The 16459-nt window shown below is 34.7% G+C and overlaps 1 protein-coding gene and 1 non-coding gene across 2 annotated transcripts in view; one reads left to right on the top strand and one right to left on the bottom strand.

The window, feature by feature from the left end:
* Positions 1 to 849: 849 nt before the first annotated feature.
* LOC115441090 lies at positions 850 to 2864 on the top strand. The gene is made up of 2 exons (XM_030165689.2): positions 850 to 1192; positions 1899 to 2864. Exons 1-2 carry the CDS (start codon positions 1027 to 1029, stop codon positions 2417 to 2419), a joined length of 687 nt encoding a protein of 228 aa, XP_030021549.1. The 5' UTR covers positions 850 to 1026; the 3' UTR covers positions 2420 to 2864.
* A 166-nt stretch (positions 2865 to 3030) lies between these two features.
* Positions 3031 to 16459, bottom strand: part of LOC115441089 — a 28393-nt gene continuing 14964 nt past the window's right edge. Inside the window, exons 3-6 of the transcript XR_005113085.1 lie at positions 7416 to 7559; positions 7050 to 7194; positions 5815 to 5940; positions 3031 to 4202 (exon numbers count right to left, since the gene is read on the bottom strand). This is a non-coding gene — a transcript (uncharacterized LOC115441089). The remainder of the gene's footprint in view (positions 4203 to 5814; positions 5941 to 7049; positions 7195 to 7415; positions 7560 to 16459) is intronic.

Here is a 16459-nt window from a genome sequence, read left to right as displayed (position 1 = left end):
TAAGTTAGACTAAAGAGGATGGTGTAGGTTCTGCGCATGCCTATACGATCTAAATCAGCAGTCTTAGGTGGAGTGTACTTCACCCATTGTCATTGTTTTGATAATCTTATTAAAGTTATAAAATAGTAGTTACTGGTTTTTTATTTACTAATAACATAAGTTTTATTACATATAAGTAGCGCCAATTTACTTAGAATACTTAATACAAGAGCAAATCATGTTTTTGCTCATAATAACTGTTACTTAACTTAATTGCAATTTACTTACTTGACATTAATTCAGCTGTTACAATTAGGGTAACCTCTCGTTATATTTTGCTATTTTAAGTTATGGTTCATAATAAGAGCATGATTTTTTTTTATAGCAATACACAAACTTATATACCTATGCCTTTAATATCTGATGGCTAGACAGAGGCATAAATAGTGTACTTTCTTTTCACCATACTGTGCTCCGTTTCGTGATGTGAGAGGGGCGAGCCTATCGCCATACCAGACACAAATTCCAGACGCCACTCGTGAGCCGAAGAACCAAATTTGCTAATTATATTTAGAAAATACCAAGTTTTAGCCCGCGGCTTCCTCCGCTTGAAAAGGTTTTTCCGGGATAAAAGTTCCGCTATACATCTTCCTGTGATAAAAAGTATATTCTTTTCAGGGTCTCAAATTATCTCCATGCCAAATTTTATAGAAATCCGTTCGGTACATTTGAGTTTATCGCATTCCGACAGACGAACGCGACGGGGGACTTTGTTTCCCAAAATGTAAGGACGTTGCACAATTATAGGTATGTTTATCCGACTGGTACAATAAGTAATATAGTCACGAAGGCAATTCTCCATCTTGCGGTTAACCGTCGTCGACACAGTACGCAATATGTAGAACGTAGATAAGTAAACCGCTTGGTCGGTTGGACAACGCGACCCCCCACCCGGCCAGCCGCACGGTCGCTACTCGCCCCCCTGAACCAGTCTGCGGGCACCCGCAATCCAGCACGGTGGGCCTGTCCACGTTTTGTATAAACAAAATGGACTTTGACACATTAAAATTTATTAATGAAGTGCACAAACGGCCAGCAATATGGAATACGAAATGCCCGCAATATCTAGATAAAGAAGAAAAACAAAAAGCATGGGATAGCCTGGTTGTAATTTATGGATCAAATTTATCAACGCAAGAGCAGATAGAACTAGGTATGTGTTCATTTTATTGCATTTGTATGCCTTCAATCATACTCATTTTGTCCGCAGTTAGAAAAAGTCAAACTATTGAGTGTTTAGACACATTATCTACAAAGATCTAAATAATGACATTGTACACAGTAGGCATGTATGGTATGGTATGGTAGCTGTATGATTATAAACAAGTACCTACAATCACGCGACACAGTGGGTACCAGCGTGTTGATTGTGCAAACTACAAAACTTGACATCCGGTAGCTGAGTTTCATAAAATAAATAGAATGTATTAAATACCAATTATTGTAGCGGTTATAATAATATTTAGAAATTTGTTTGTTTTGTTAAGCCACTGTAACTGTTAACATTATTTAATTTTTCAATATAATATTTTATTATTAAGTATATGTAGTTTTATTATTATTAATTTTATATAGGTGCCTACTTACTATAAAGCGATATAAGCGAATTGAAATGTGGTAAACATAATATAATTTATAAATGCTAAAATAACAAGTTATACAACATTAACACAAAACTAGACAATTTTTGATAACAGCACGTCATAGTTTACAAGTTTCATCGAAAAAGATAAGAATTCAAGTAGGCGTACTTCATAATGTTGCATCAATTTTTTTCAAGTCAGAGGTTTTTAGTAAATACTTTTTAATCGAAACAAAAGGTTTTATCTGTAATACTCAATATAAATTTTTGTATACAGGTAGAAACCTTCACAAAAAATGGAGAAATGTACGCGATTGCTTTGTGAAAACATATAAAGCAAAATGCAAAGAGAAGACAACTGGCTCTGCAGCTAAAAAGAAAGTTCATTATGCGTTTTACAAACATCTTTTATTTTTAGAGGATACCATTAATATTAAAACATTTAAGACGTCGACAGCTGGCCGTCGTCAGAAACGCCAAGAAACTGAAACTCAAACATCAGATACCGACTCAGAGCCGAGTTCACATTCCTGGACCCCACAGAAAAATACCGATGTTACAATTGACAACATCGGCAGAGATATAATTGGAGCTTTAAATAGAAACTTAGAGCAAAAAATGGAAGAGGATGACGATCGCTTATTTTTCTTGTCCCTGGTGAAAGAATTTAAAAAAATACCAGAGTATTTGCAAATTCAAACCAAATTGGATCTTTTAAGAGTAATTCAACAGGCACAAATTCCGAAGTTTGAAAATTCGCCGTCGCCTGAAGATAGAGCCAATACTTTTATTATATAACATTCTGATTCCAGGTTTTTATAGAACATCTTTATAAAATTATGGACATAATGTAATTAAGTGCCTGTTACTAATGTAACATTAGGATATAAACTTTTAGATTCCTTTGACGATTCCGGAAGTAACATAGTCATTATAAATTCTGTGTATATATTTGTACTTTAATATGTATTGAAATCTTATAATAAGACACACAAATCTCTGCTACTACTGGACTCTCGCTGTATTTTCGTTGCAGTTCAATTAACAGTTAAAAATTTAGACAAGTTATAAATTATTAGGAGTTGAATATTTTATCTAATGATATATAGTTTTAATTAAGCATTAATTATGTGTGTAATATTTTTTATGAATTAGTAATTATCGCACTGAAAATACTAATGGTATACGACACGGGTAAATCATAAATAAACAGAGTGAAATAAAACAAATAATTTTATGATTATGTGTATTTTTGTTTTCATCATCATTTATATTTTAAAGTGCATAAATAGGAAACCGTTATTTACATACATTTATAAATCAAGTTACAAATCCTTTGACAAATAACAACAGACAGCCAGCTGCCTGGGAGTTATCAGAAATGGTTCGTTTTAAAAACCCATTTTCAAAAAACAGAACTCAGAATTCAATAAGGATAAATTCACATTTCTTTACTTTTTCCTACATAAAAGGAATACTTAATTATGAACATATCGAAAAGCTTAATATTTGTAAAGTGAAATTAATACACAAGGAAGTTTCTGTACAACCATGCAGAGTATTAAGTTTTATGTTTACACTCTTGTACAATATTTAATATAGTACAGGGCGTTGTCACATCGCGCATTCATTGTCTGAACACCTATATACATTTAACGTGAGGAACATTTTGATATTAAACATAAGAACATAAAATAAAATTAGTGATACGAACACCTCTCCAAACATCGCACACGCTATCACCGTCACAATATTTATTTACAACACATAATATTCTATTTGTAACTTAGTCTAGTGTATTGTGCAAAATCGCTCGTACTGAGGTAATAACTTACAATGTGTAACTGGTGACTACTAATTGACTATTCATATAATATAGTAAACATAAAATTAAATAACATTTCAAAAATATTACCCAAAACCTTAAAGGTAACAGAACTGTCATGGATTCTAAATACGAAAATAAACGTTAAGACTGGCACTCGATTCGTACCCATTAATAATATTATAGCGTTCTTTATGTTAAACAAGTGGGAATTTATTGACACTCCAGTTAGCATCATGAAAATGGCTCGTAAATTTTACAAGACCGTAAACTGAACCACCCAGGGGCTTATCTGCCGTTATTATATTACGACGCCGCTCCTTGTTATGATCTTCGCCGTCTGATCTTTTGGTTTGTCATTATCTGCTTCTAAGTTTAGTTTGGAGGATTGAATTTTCTTCCACGTGTCTCCGAGGGCTTTGCTGAAGTGATCGTCGACACCTCCTTTGCTCGGTTGTCCTTTTTCATTATCCTTTAACCTTGAGGTTTGTATTTGTCTCCAGGTATCACCTAGTGCTTTGGCGAAGTGATCGTCTACTGACAGACTGGCGTCGTCTACATCCATTGCGATTATTTTTGGTGGTTTATGCGGTTCTTCTGTTTTAAACTGTATGGGGCTGCTAGCTCTGTCTTTCGTGTTGGGTTTGGGGCCGGGTTGAGCGTCTTCTGCGTTTTTCTTGAATAAGTTCATGTAATCGTCGCCAAGAGATCTTCGGAAATGCTCGTCGATTACTGGATCGCACATAGACATTGAACCTGTAAGATAGAATTCAAATAATATGTAAGTATTCCATATAAAAATGGGCTATAAGGGAAGCGTCTATTATGGCTGGAGTGAGAGTAAGTTGAGCATAAGTATAAAAACTGAAAACTATATACAATTATCCTCCTTTTAGAGTCTATACATATGCCATGGTTCGGGTATTGATGCGTTAGCCAAATCATGGTTAAAGCGAAGTTAAAATGTATTGTAGGGTCACTAGTCACATAGAAAATGGCAAGATATTGATTGCATTAAAAAAAACACATTAGAAACATACATTATATATTTTGTGTAAATGCACAGAGTACCCTAGTACATCGTATATACATGTATTAGGTAGGTACATATTAACTTTATTTCTGAATTTTTCTTACGCACGAAATAACGATAATAAAAAAATATTTTAAACTAATAATTCTTATTTCTAAATGATCTTGTCATAAAAAGTTAATAATAATAGGAATGAATAATTTTATGGTGTGTAACCATTGAAAGAGAAAAGGCTTAAATATACAAATTAAGACGGAATTTAGATAATTAAAGAACATTAACAATTATGTTACAGCCTAATTATGTTAATGAATAGTGAATTTGTATTAATGTGTCTATTTGGGAAATACGACTATTTATTTTTTTATTTGTTGAATTGCGGTATAGCAAGTTTCGTCATATTCATAATGTATAGACGTACTTAATGCTAGAGCTATCTAATAGCTAATATATCCTCCAATCTCCTAACATAATCATTAAGGATACCTTAGATATAAATAAATCCCGGCCAAATTTCGGCCACAGCGGCCAATCTCAACGAAAATCAGCCAGGTACGCATGAGACATATTAGCGCACATTGCACAGATGTATAGGCAATAAAGAAATTGAAATAAAATTGGCTCTCTATTTTTAATCGCACGGATAGTTCGCTGAGACGGTAATCCAACATGACCGGAAAGATCAGGCGCAGGATCAACGGTTTTACGTGCTTTCCTAGTCACGTAAGTATAAAACCGCCGACTTCCTGGCTCCGAGCAGCGACTGAGTAATTTTTAAAATAGAAAAGACCCTGTCACATTTTTTAGCTCGACCGGGAATTTGAACCCAGGACCTTAGCGCGGTAGGCTTACGGGTGCCGCATACACATTACAACAACGCCACCGAGGCAGTCAATCTAGATATTCCTTGATAAGGACAAGTTATCAGGAGCAATGGATATGCATATATAATACTAGCTTTTGCACGCGGCTTCGCCCGCGTGAAGGAGTTTCCCGGGATAAAAGTCCCGCTATATATTTTCTCGGGACAGAAAGTAGCCTATGACCTTCCTGGGGTCAACCCTACGGTACAGCATCTTTGTCTAACTTGAAAGGTTTAGGCAGGTACGCCAAGATAGCAATTTTTTTTCTGACTTACTTGATATGTATCGTTATATTATGACCAAATTACACAAAATCATTAAAAATTGTAACCTATACGTTAATCTGATGTATAACCAATATTACTGTAAAGTTTCATCCAAATCCGTTCAGTAGTTTTTTCGTGAAAGAGGCCCAAACATACATACATCCATCCTCACCTTTCGCATTTATAACATTAGTAGGATAACTTACCAGGTAGTGCATCGTTGCTCTTGGTTATGACTGAAGGTCTGCTGTAAGGCGGCGGAGCGGGCCGGGACCTCAACCTCATGTCGATTGGAGCCTCGTGTTTGTTCCCAGGGTATTCAGGTGGTGTGCCTGCAAAGTAACATGATTGTTACGGTAACATTTTAATATATTATATACTACTTATTTAGCCACGATCTTGTTTAACCACGGCTCCTTTATATAAGAGCTTGTTTAGATCTTGTTTAGCCGTCTCTGCTTTATATTAGAGCGGTTTACACAAATTGATCTGGTAAAGTAGAAGTTAATTAACGCTAATATGATATTTTAATGGATCGGCTTAATTTTCGGAGTTCTGAATGTAAACAGTACTAATGAATACGTTATTAATTTGTAGTGTTTATTATTATTCCAAAGTTAATTTTGTATATGCGCCACAGTTGGTAATTAATTTTATTAAGCTAGTTAAGTTAGTGTGCCTTTGGAATGAAAAATATAAATTTAAAGAACAACGTAAATAGGAATTTGCGTGAACTGCAATTATTTAAAATGTTTGCTGAACAAACACATTAAATTACACCGTATTATCCTAAAGTACGTATGCAACAATATTGCATGATATCAAAAATGCATGTAGGTAAATGCTTAACTGCTTTACAATTTTCTAAAGCGATTGAATATGCGAGTTTTTTTAGATATTAATTATAGGTATCCAAGTTGTTTGTTAATTAAATATATAGAGATTCTTACGGCAAAACATGTTTATGTACTGTAAAAAAAAATTCAAGAATAAAAAACTGCAAGCGTTATTTCTTATAATAGATTAGTTTGTGAGCATGCTTTCTTCCTTCGTACCTATTGACATTTTTATACATTTAATTATTATTATAGTTTTTAAACGTGATAGAGTCAAAACGTAGATAGTTTTGTTAATTAATTTACTGACCGTTTCGACCAAATACGACAAAGATAAAAATGAAAATTTGTTACAAAAAACCGGCGTGAAGTAAGAGACTTGCTGTCGCATATCACACATACAATCAATTTCTATTCCTCCTCATTAAAAATGTATATTGTGTAAAATCCTTTGGCAGTATGTGGTTGTTCGTAATCAATAATCACCACTTACTGTTACAGAATAATAGTAATCAAACTGGGCGTATTTTGGTACTACATTTGTCTCTCCGAATGTATTTCGGTTGTAAATTTGTACAGATTGTATATAAAGTATAAATTCTTACGTTTTCCATTTAAAGCCAAGTTGGCGGGAGTGTCCTCGGTCTCGTCGGAGAGCTCGCCATCGCTATGCGGCTGTGCGCGCGTCACCGACGCCACGCTGCGTCTCTCGTTGAACGACTGCGAGCGTAGCGCCATCTTGCAATTCTCCTGGAAACAAAGCGGAACATGTCGTAAACTATGTGGGAGGTTTTACTACCTCTATTGTGGTTTGTTTTATAGCATCGTATCACGTTTGATTTATATTTGATAGACTTGGAATTTCCTCTTCAGTATTTGTTGGAACATAAAATCTAAAAACTATTTACATGATAGAAATTAGTTTTATTTGTGAACCATTAATTATATCCAGTTTGAATACTAAGTACTAACCTAGGTCTATATTCAGGCAATCGTGTCATGCGCCGTTCCTGTCGCCATTTCCCCCGTCATTTCTTTGGTTTGAGACCGGGGTCCTTCGGGAGACAGCGTTCGATCGCCTTCCGATTCCCCGCTCGACGCGGTCGACGGCGTCTCTGAATAAAATAATATTAATTAATGTAAAATAGATATACATTAATTAACTTAGTGGAATGACATGGTGACAAATCAAGTCATCATCCCTTTTAATGGTTATAACCCGATAATTATATTGTTTAATTGAATAAGATTTTTTAAATTATTTTACCGATAAAAATGAGGAGAGGTTCTTGAGCACTCGGGCGTTGCACCATGATTTATAAAGACGCAGGCGTGTATGACTACGTACTCAAACATGTAATCTTATTGAACATAATTTGATGATAGCACACGCATTTTTCTGGTCGATTGTGTTCATGTTATATCTTCGATGTTAATTAGATTACATTCAGCTAAGGCATTAGAGGCCAAAGTCGCGACTCGTGTCGTATTTGTTTAAGACCCACAACGTTGAATGAATCCTATTATCGAGATTTGTTGTTGATAGCAAATTAATTTCATGCCTTTTTCCAAAGAGGTAGCTATAAGTGAAACTTTTACTACCATTGGTAGGTCTAATCCATTCTTTTTCAGAGGCCGACTGTCCTATTGCGATTATTGGCACAAATTCTAATAGGTATCTGGCAACTCCCAAATGAAAACACAAATTTTATTGCCAGACTTGGAGATGGTCACAATATCTTTAAGTTAGTAGTAGTTATAACAATCTTCAAGGCGGCCTCACGACTTGGAGGGATTTTATGAATGAAGTAAACAAAATTTTGTCGTAAGGAAGGGTTAGATGTTTTCCTTTATTCACTTTTAATTTTTGCTTCTCGTAATAATACAAGAAATAATGATTTTGTGAAAAAAATATTGTCTTGCAATATTATTCTATAATTTATTGCATTCAATTATGGTTTAATCCATGCACTTTTTATTTTATAAACAATGTCATCTACAAATTTTTCCTTCATTTGTAAGTAAATATTTTTGGAGCTTTCAAATATAGAGCAATTATTTTTTTGTCTTTGAAATAAAAATATTGTCGAATTTTATCGCGGCTTTTCATATTATAATTTTCTTCCGAGTGAAATGTTGGTCATCCAAAAAGTGATAGTTACAACATCTACTTACATTTTACAATTACAAATTTTTTACATGTTATCTCTTCGGCTTTCTAGAAATATTCCTATATTTAAGCTGCACATATTTTCAGTTCCAATTTTTTAAATATTAGTATTTAAAAAGGTGTAGGTATCAAACTATTGATAAATAACATATTTAAATACAAGCTACAGATATCGAGACACACTGAAAATGAGGTATTTGTTAATGAGGTATATATATATTCATTTTGAGGTATGGATGATAAACGGTCTCCATATATCTAAGTTTGAAGTTTTTTTATAAGTCGTTAGGTAGGTAATTGGATTATTTAACTATATCGCAGAATATTACTTATGCGCCTGACGGAAATAATCTAGGTAGGATATATTAGTCTACCTACCTCTTTAGAAATAAAACGGGTACGTTTAAATTATGTAAAAAATTTCGATGCTTAGTACTTCTGCCTAATATTACGTATTGGATTCACGAAATTACTAGATAAAACAAATTCGATTTTAATCATAATTGTTATTTAACCGCGAATGGTAGTGTACCTAGTCTTGCCATAAATATTGTAATAAAGAAAAAAGAAAATTGTTAACTGCAAATAACATTTATTACTTTTACAGTGTGTCAGTTTAATACATAAATATAAAACAATTAAAAATATAAAAGCTTATTCGAAGTGGTCTCCATTGGCTGCAATACAGTCCTTTAAACGATGAGGCCAGTTATCAATAGAAGCACGCACTCTTTCCATGGGAAAATTCTTCACCGCCAATCGTATAGATTGTTTTAGGGACTCCAAATTATCATGGCGTTTAGAGCAAGCTGTACTCTCTAAAACTGACCACAAATCATAATCCAGCGGATTAAGATCGGGACTAGACGACGGCCAGTCTTCAGCTCTGATGAAGTCCGAAACGTTCGATTCCAACCAAGACTGCGTGGACCGAGCTTTATGACCCGGCGCCGAGTCTTGCTGGAAGGACCATACTTGGTTATTGAACATGGTGATGTTAAGGGGCTTAACTACCTTCTCAAGAATGGTATCTTGATACACTTGTGCCGATGTTTTGATACCTTTTTCACAAAAATATGGCTCAGTCACTCCTTCATAGCTAACACCCCACCAAACCATCACTGAAGTCGGATAATGTCCACGTTGCACTCTGTCGACTAATTGGGAAGCTTCCTTAGAGCTTTGAGCATAAATACGGTCATTTTGTTTGTTAAAATGTTGCTCAATTGTAAAAATTTTCTCATCCGTAAACAAAATTTTTCTGTGACCTCCCTTTGCGTACCGCTTCAGTAGTTGTTTCGATTTTACCACCCTATTCTTCTTTAAATTATCAGTTAAGAAATGGCCAGTGCGTCTCTTATAGGCTGCAAGTCCTAAGTCATCTTTTAAAATACGCGACATGGTTCTAGGTGCTATCTTCATTTCCCGAGATAAAATCTTTTGCTTTCGGACAGGATTTCTTCGAATTCTTTCCCTTACTGCTTTGACCACCTTTTTCGTACGAACACTACGTGGACGGCCAGATCTTTTCTGTCACAAACAGAGGAGGTCTCATTGTACCTATTAATAGCCCGGTACACAAACATTTTACTAATACCAAGTGTATGGAGAGTTTTAAAAATTGCATTTGGCTCCATACCTACTTTGTGTAATGCTATCACAGCGATTCGGTTCTCTTTATCACCCCACACCATTTTAATATCGCAAAATATTTTACAATGTATTGGCGCCAAAATGAGAAAACACAATGAACAATCGTATAAAAATGACAGATTCGAAATTCAAATGTAATATTTTTTTATAATTAAGTGTAACAGTATTTATGGCCAGACTAAGTATATGCTAGCACTTAAAAAAAATATTTGAATGTGTACCTTTCTCTGGTGAAGAAATCCACGGCTGCCATAAAGGCACATTAAATTTGGGAGATTGTGGAGGATCCATATTAGGGTGCAGGTCACTGAAGGAAGCTCGAGCCAAGAATAAGAGATAGTTCGGTAGTTCCATTATTACACCGCATAAGAACACTGTAGCAAACACTTGCACGTAGTCACATGTCAACACTACTGGCACTCACTAAAGAAGAAACGAATTCTGCTGTATAAATACAAAAGCAAAACAGAGTTCCAGACTCTACTCAACTGACACAGAGGCACTTTATATTAAAATAATCTTTGTCAATAAAAGTTTATATGTGATAGAAGAATAAGATCACTTCTTGATAGTATTTAATATTAGCAAATTTTGATGCAATCCTATGGACAAGGCATTTGCGTCCCGGCACAGGTAACACTGAAGGCCGACTGAATAAAAAATGAACTGGAAAAGATTACATTGGAATAAATAAATGAGATGAACAAAAAACAAACCGAAAAGGAAAAAGAACATCAGGCTACATCCACGCGGCCGGACGTTGCGGCGCTTCCTTCGAACCTTTTGTATACAGGGTGCGTGCAGCGCGGTCGGCACTACAATACTAATTTACCTCACATATTCCGGTCACACCAAATAATAACTAAATACTGCACCGCCCGATATCCATAAAAATACCAATTGAACAATGGTGTACGACATAATATAACGAAATGTCGACATGCAGCTTTCTGATTCAAAAATAAAATGGAATGAGAGCATCAGACCGGTCACCTTTACCCTCTTATACAAAACAAAGGAAGTGATGACATCACGCAATGCCGAGACGGCGGTATCAGACAAAAACATTGTTTGGTAATTGGTTAGTGACCTTATTTAGGAGAAAGACACCCACAGAAATATTTGGAAAAGCACGTAGCGGCCGCAGGGCGAAATTTAGATGGTTGAGGAACAGAGTCGATTGCCAATTTGATATTTATAATAATTAGAATTTATTAACACAAATTAATTTGTCGAACTTTACGAAAACAGCCGTTGTAATAGTAATTGCAAATAGTATTGCATTTAATAAAATTTACATTGGGATATAATTTGAGCATCCTGTACATAAAAACACATCAACCTGTTCGGCCCATTCATGAGAGGTGCGTGCGCGCAGGGCGCGGGGATTAATGAACCCCCTCCCTCTCCAGGCTTCTTCGTTTCTCTAAAACACATTTTCAGCCTTACTTTTATCACCTTAAGCTTGTTTCTCCCTTACATGGCGCACATTCATCAGCTATTGAATTAGAAACGGAAAATTGGACGCTATTACAAACGACAAAGGTTTTAATTTACTTTGAACTTTGTGGTTGTTACGTTGACTTTGAAATTACGGTGGTTGTATCCTTGGAAGGTTGTATTTTATTTTGGTGTGAGCGGTAGGGTGTAAGGGCGCGCGGGTCGGGGAACTTGGACTGTGAGAAGTTGCCGCGCATCTCGCCGGAGTCGTATAGGCATTAACTTTTTATTGTCTAATAGAGCGGGAGGCAAAGGTACACCGACAGGTAGACTTTGGCGCCGCAGCTTTAATTAAGTCTGGCCGATTCACGAATAGAAATTAGAAATGAGGAATTAATAAAAGAATTGCCCCAACAACAAAATGACCACCGAAATGAGCTATTATTTTTGGTTGAGACAGGTTCATTGATTTTAATAGTCCAGTTTAAGATTATTTTTCTTTCATATGTGGTTATTTGAAGAATGTTCTTTATGACATTTTAAGTTTCGTTGTAATTAATTTGTTGTTTAGACACATTTCAATATTGGTCAGCCATGCGTCATGAACTTACGTATGGCATTCCAATACTAGTTACGCATTGTGTTTAGAGTATTACGCCGTGTAATTTTCTTCAGAACAACAAGTTAAGTATACGTGTAAGAATGTATGTGTAGAGCCATTCTGTTGTTAATCAAGTTATTTAGTAAAGTGCCGATTTTTTATCATTTAAATTAGATCAAACCAAATTCCTGAGAAAAGTAACAATCACGTTGCAATATGGGAAATTATATAAAACTCAATTGACTTGGTTGATAAATAGATAAAAATGTAATGATTTATAATCCAATAAATTTGCGATAAGCGATTTAAAACCCAGCAACAAAAAACAATTCATAAACTTCAACCGTGTAATCGCCGACGTAGCAACGGAGAGAAAAACTCCAGGGCGCCTGCATTGCACACTGTAAATTTCATAACAAAATTCTTGGTACCGACACCTCAAATTATCTAAACAGTGTCAAAAAAAAAAATTGACTCTTAGTTCTTTAGATCAACTTTTGTCAAAGTTCCACGAGGCCGCATATTGTAATCAAACAAGAGTTGGACGCCTTTTTTACAAGCACTTTTCATTTATTGTGTTGAGGCAGCTCCAGCGAAGCGAAGCGCCGTAATACCCAAGGACCTTTAATCCGCCGACCACTCGGTGGCCTTCTACATTGATTGATAATGAAATAGACAAGACTCCGAACCATTCTTTTTAACGGACGCCGACTTGCTTTGTGGAAACTAGAAAGTATAATTTAAAATTAGCCACGAACAACTATTGTTTGTGAGCAGTTAAGCACCTTCTAAGAACCTATTAAGAGTGGAACATGTTGGGGTTAGATTGTGCTAATAAATTAAATAAATAAATTATTACCTTTAACCAAAGAGTACTGAATAGTACCATATACTTTACTGTTACATTTAAAAGTTCATATTAAAATGGTCCACTAAATAAATGATAAATACCATCATTTAAATATAAATTATAAACTCGAAACTCAACAATTTGTTAGTGCATTATCACAAACGGGAAACAACGATACGCTCATATCGGCTTATAGTTCGTTTTATATTAGGAAAACAATTTGTTTCCTCCTGCCGAGAGGATGTGTGTAATTCGGTGGGCGCATGCGCTCCCGAAATGCCTTAGGGCTCTTGCTGTTAGACGCCACAACCTGCTCCCGTTGGGGTGTTTTAATGCACGCTATCGATTATTCTTGGCAAGCACCCGTGTTAAAGGAAATAATTTCGAATGCCAAAGGGTATAATTTACAAGTATATTTAAATTTTAATGCACTGCTTTGCACTTTGTCTCAGTAGGCGTGATATTGCGACGTCCTCACGTAACAATACAATGTGACCTTCATAAGTCTATTTCGTTTGTTTCAATCGTATTTCAATGTATTCCTGAAAAAATCTATCTGAGGCGTACAATTTAGTTTTCCGACTGTTTTACTTAACGTTTTTAATCAGACAATTCATCGCAAGGAAACGTTATAAAACTTATTACCTCTGATGACTTCCTTGCGATGCACCTTAAGATTTCCTTATTACATTTTCCTTGATTGTAATGCAATTGCTAGAATACAAATTGCATTACACCCACATACTTAATTATAATCAATGTTCGAATTTATTGGATTTTGTTGCCGCATTCTTATTTATATAGTCACCCAACTATGGTTCAATTATCTCACTTAAGCACGAAACTACTGTAAAATTATTCCGCATTCTAATGCCGAACTTCCTCAATAATGGAATAACTAACGAAGAGTACACGTTGGCCATGTTGATACATGTCCAGGGTTGCCGGCCTTCCTGGCAACACGTGTTTCACCTAAATAGTTATTTAATCTACAACTTATTTGTTTTCACTGTGTTATAACAGTTTGTTATACATTTCAGTGATTATTTATTCTCATTAGCAGGGATCGTTGATATTTGTATTGTTCTACAGAAGAGCATTTAAAGACATAATTTTATATTAAAAATAACTCACACTGAATCAATTATAGAATTTTTGAGTCTTATTTTTTCTTCGTTCTGTGCTTATCCTGATAGCCCATCCAATGTAGAGTCCAGAATTTTTTTTTATCACCGGCCGTTTTTAGTCGGTTGGTTCTATCAATTAAAAAAACACTGATTTGTTTATTATAAAACACTGACTTATTTATTGATGCATATAATGTTTTTAATCAGTGTTAGTATGTGACATAGTGTATTTTACAGTACCTTTTGCTGAACGTCAGCTTTCAGATATTTAACTAGTCTAAAATTTGTGTATCGAATATTATTTGGAAGCTGGCAGCCCTAGTTGTATATCTTTTTACGGATAATAGATTTTTTTATAGGTGTAAAGTTCCGCATATTTAATCGTCTTCATTACTTTTTATTGTTGCCCATATATTTTGTGGACTGAGATAACATTATATTTAGTTAACTCTTGGTCTCTCGTGGCTCGCCGGCGAGCCAAGACAGCTACATGACATTTGCGTGTGTCACGGGATTATAACCTTATATACTACATAATAAGGTTATTTTTCCGTCACACGCGTAGCTGTCAATGTTTGGCGGCAAACATTCAGCTACCTGTACATATTTGAAAATAAAATTTTGACAAGTCATGACGGGTTAAAAAAAAAACTTTTATTAAAATTTTATTGTACGGTCCATTTTTAAACTTGAAAAGAACAAATGTCCGACATTTTGTTTTCGTCAAGGTACTAAACAATAGAATTCATAAAAGCATTTGAATAAATTCAAACGAATACAGGATCTTGTTCTACGCACTATTAACATAACGCAAAAGCGTGTTCATATTTTAAACACTAACATAATGGTCAATAGATACGCAAATTTCTAAATACATTACATATTTAAATTGAACGTTCGCGTGAAGACGGTAGCCGCGTCCGTGTCTGTAGGGAACACGAAATAAGTATGCATGAAAACGCTTCGGGATGCATACACGCGCTGTTGCAACAAATCATTATAAACGCACGAAATCTTGCGTCAATATATTGCGTCATTTATCGAAGAATGTAACTTTAAAGTTTCTTACTTAGTTCTCTGCTTTCTTAACATTTCATAAAAATAGGGGATGAGGAATGTGGACTTTATATAACAGAATGAGTGTTACGTGGAATAGTTGTATAAGATATGCAAAATTACACTGCTATGAAAACTATGTTAGTTGTTTTAGCGCGCTCTAGATTCTACAGCAAACAGCAAAAATTCTGAGGGCGGCGCAGTTGGAATTTGCATTCGGTGCCAATAAAATACTCGTTTGCTACGATACTGTAGTTTGAGGTGCCGTAGTTTAATAATAAAACAAATCCCAAATTTAACGAATCTGTTATTCAAAAATTGTAATTTAATTTCAAATACTTAGTAATTAAAATAGAATAAGAAAAATATGTGTACACTTACACTAACGATGAAAAAGATTGTCAATATGGGTAAACAATAAAACTGTAAGACTTATAAAACACTAAATAGAAAGAAATAAGTAAAACTACAAGTATTATACTAATTTAGGTATTTATAAAAAAAAACATAAAATGTTATCTAAAATAGATCGTAAAGAGCAGAACTAACATCATTATAATTTGGAAAATATCACAAAAGGCGCTATACTCATCATGCTATAGGCAGTGACTAACGAGGCCGCAAAACTTAAAATGCTAAAGTTACGAAGAATATGCCAAACTATTTAGTGAGTTATCCCGTAAGATTTAAGCGCCACTTACGCTTACCAAAAGGTGGTGTCTGTAAATACAAATATATAGATTTTAAAGTGACATTCCATAAAATATTAATAATTCGCTGTGTTTAATGCTTACATTTTTAAAAACTATTTAAATATATTGTTTGTGACGTCATCGCCGAGGTTAATCGGCTTTAAACATAACTGCCGGCATTAACAATAAAAATGATGTTTGTGAAATAAATATTTAGATTCATACTATAGTTATATTCTGTATTTTGTTTTCTTCTTAGTCTTGCGGCATCTTGAAATATTAAGGACTAAAAACAGGTCACAGGACCGAATTAAAGGATATTCAACCCATCACGTAGGTTTTTCTAAAGCTATTTGTTCGGGACTTGTATTCTTAGAGCTAAAGGACACTAGACAGAGGGCCGGTCATAACAACTAAGCCAAATTA

The sequence above is a fragment of the Manduca sexta genome, chromosome 26 (genome assembly GCF_014839805.1).
Source record: "Manduca sexta isolate Smith_Timp_Sample1 chromosome 26, JHU_Msex_v1.0, whole genome shotgun sequence".
Classification (NCBI taxonomy): domain Eukaryota; kingdom Metazoa; phylum Arthropoda; class Insecta; order Lepidoptera; family Sphingidae; genus Manduca; species Manduca sexta.
This window is presented reverse-complemented; position numbering and strand designations above follow the sequence as displayed.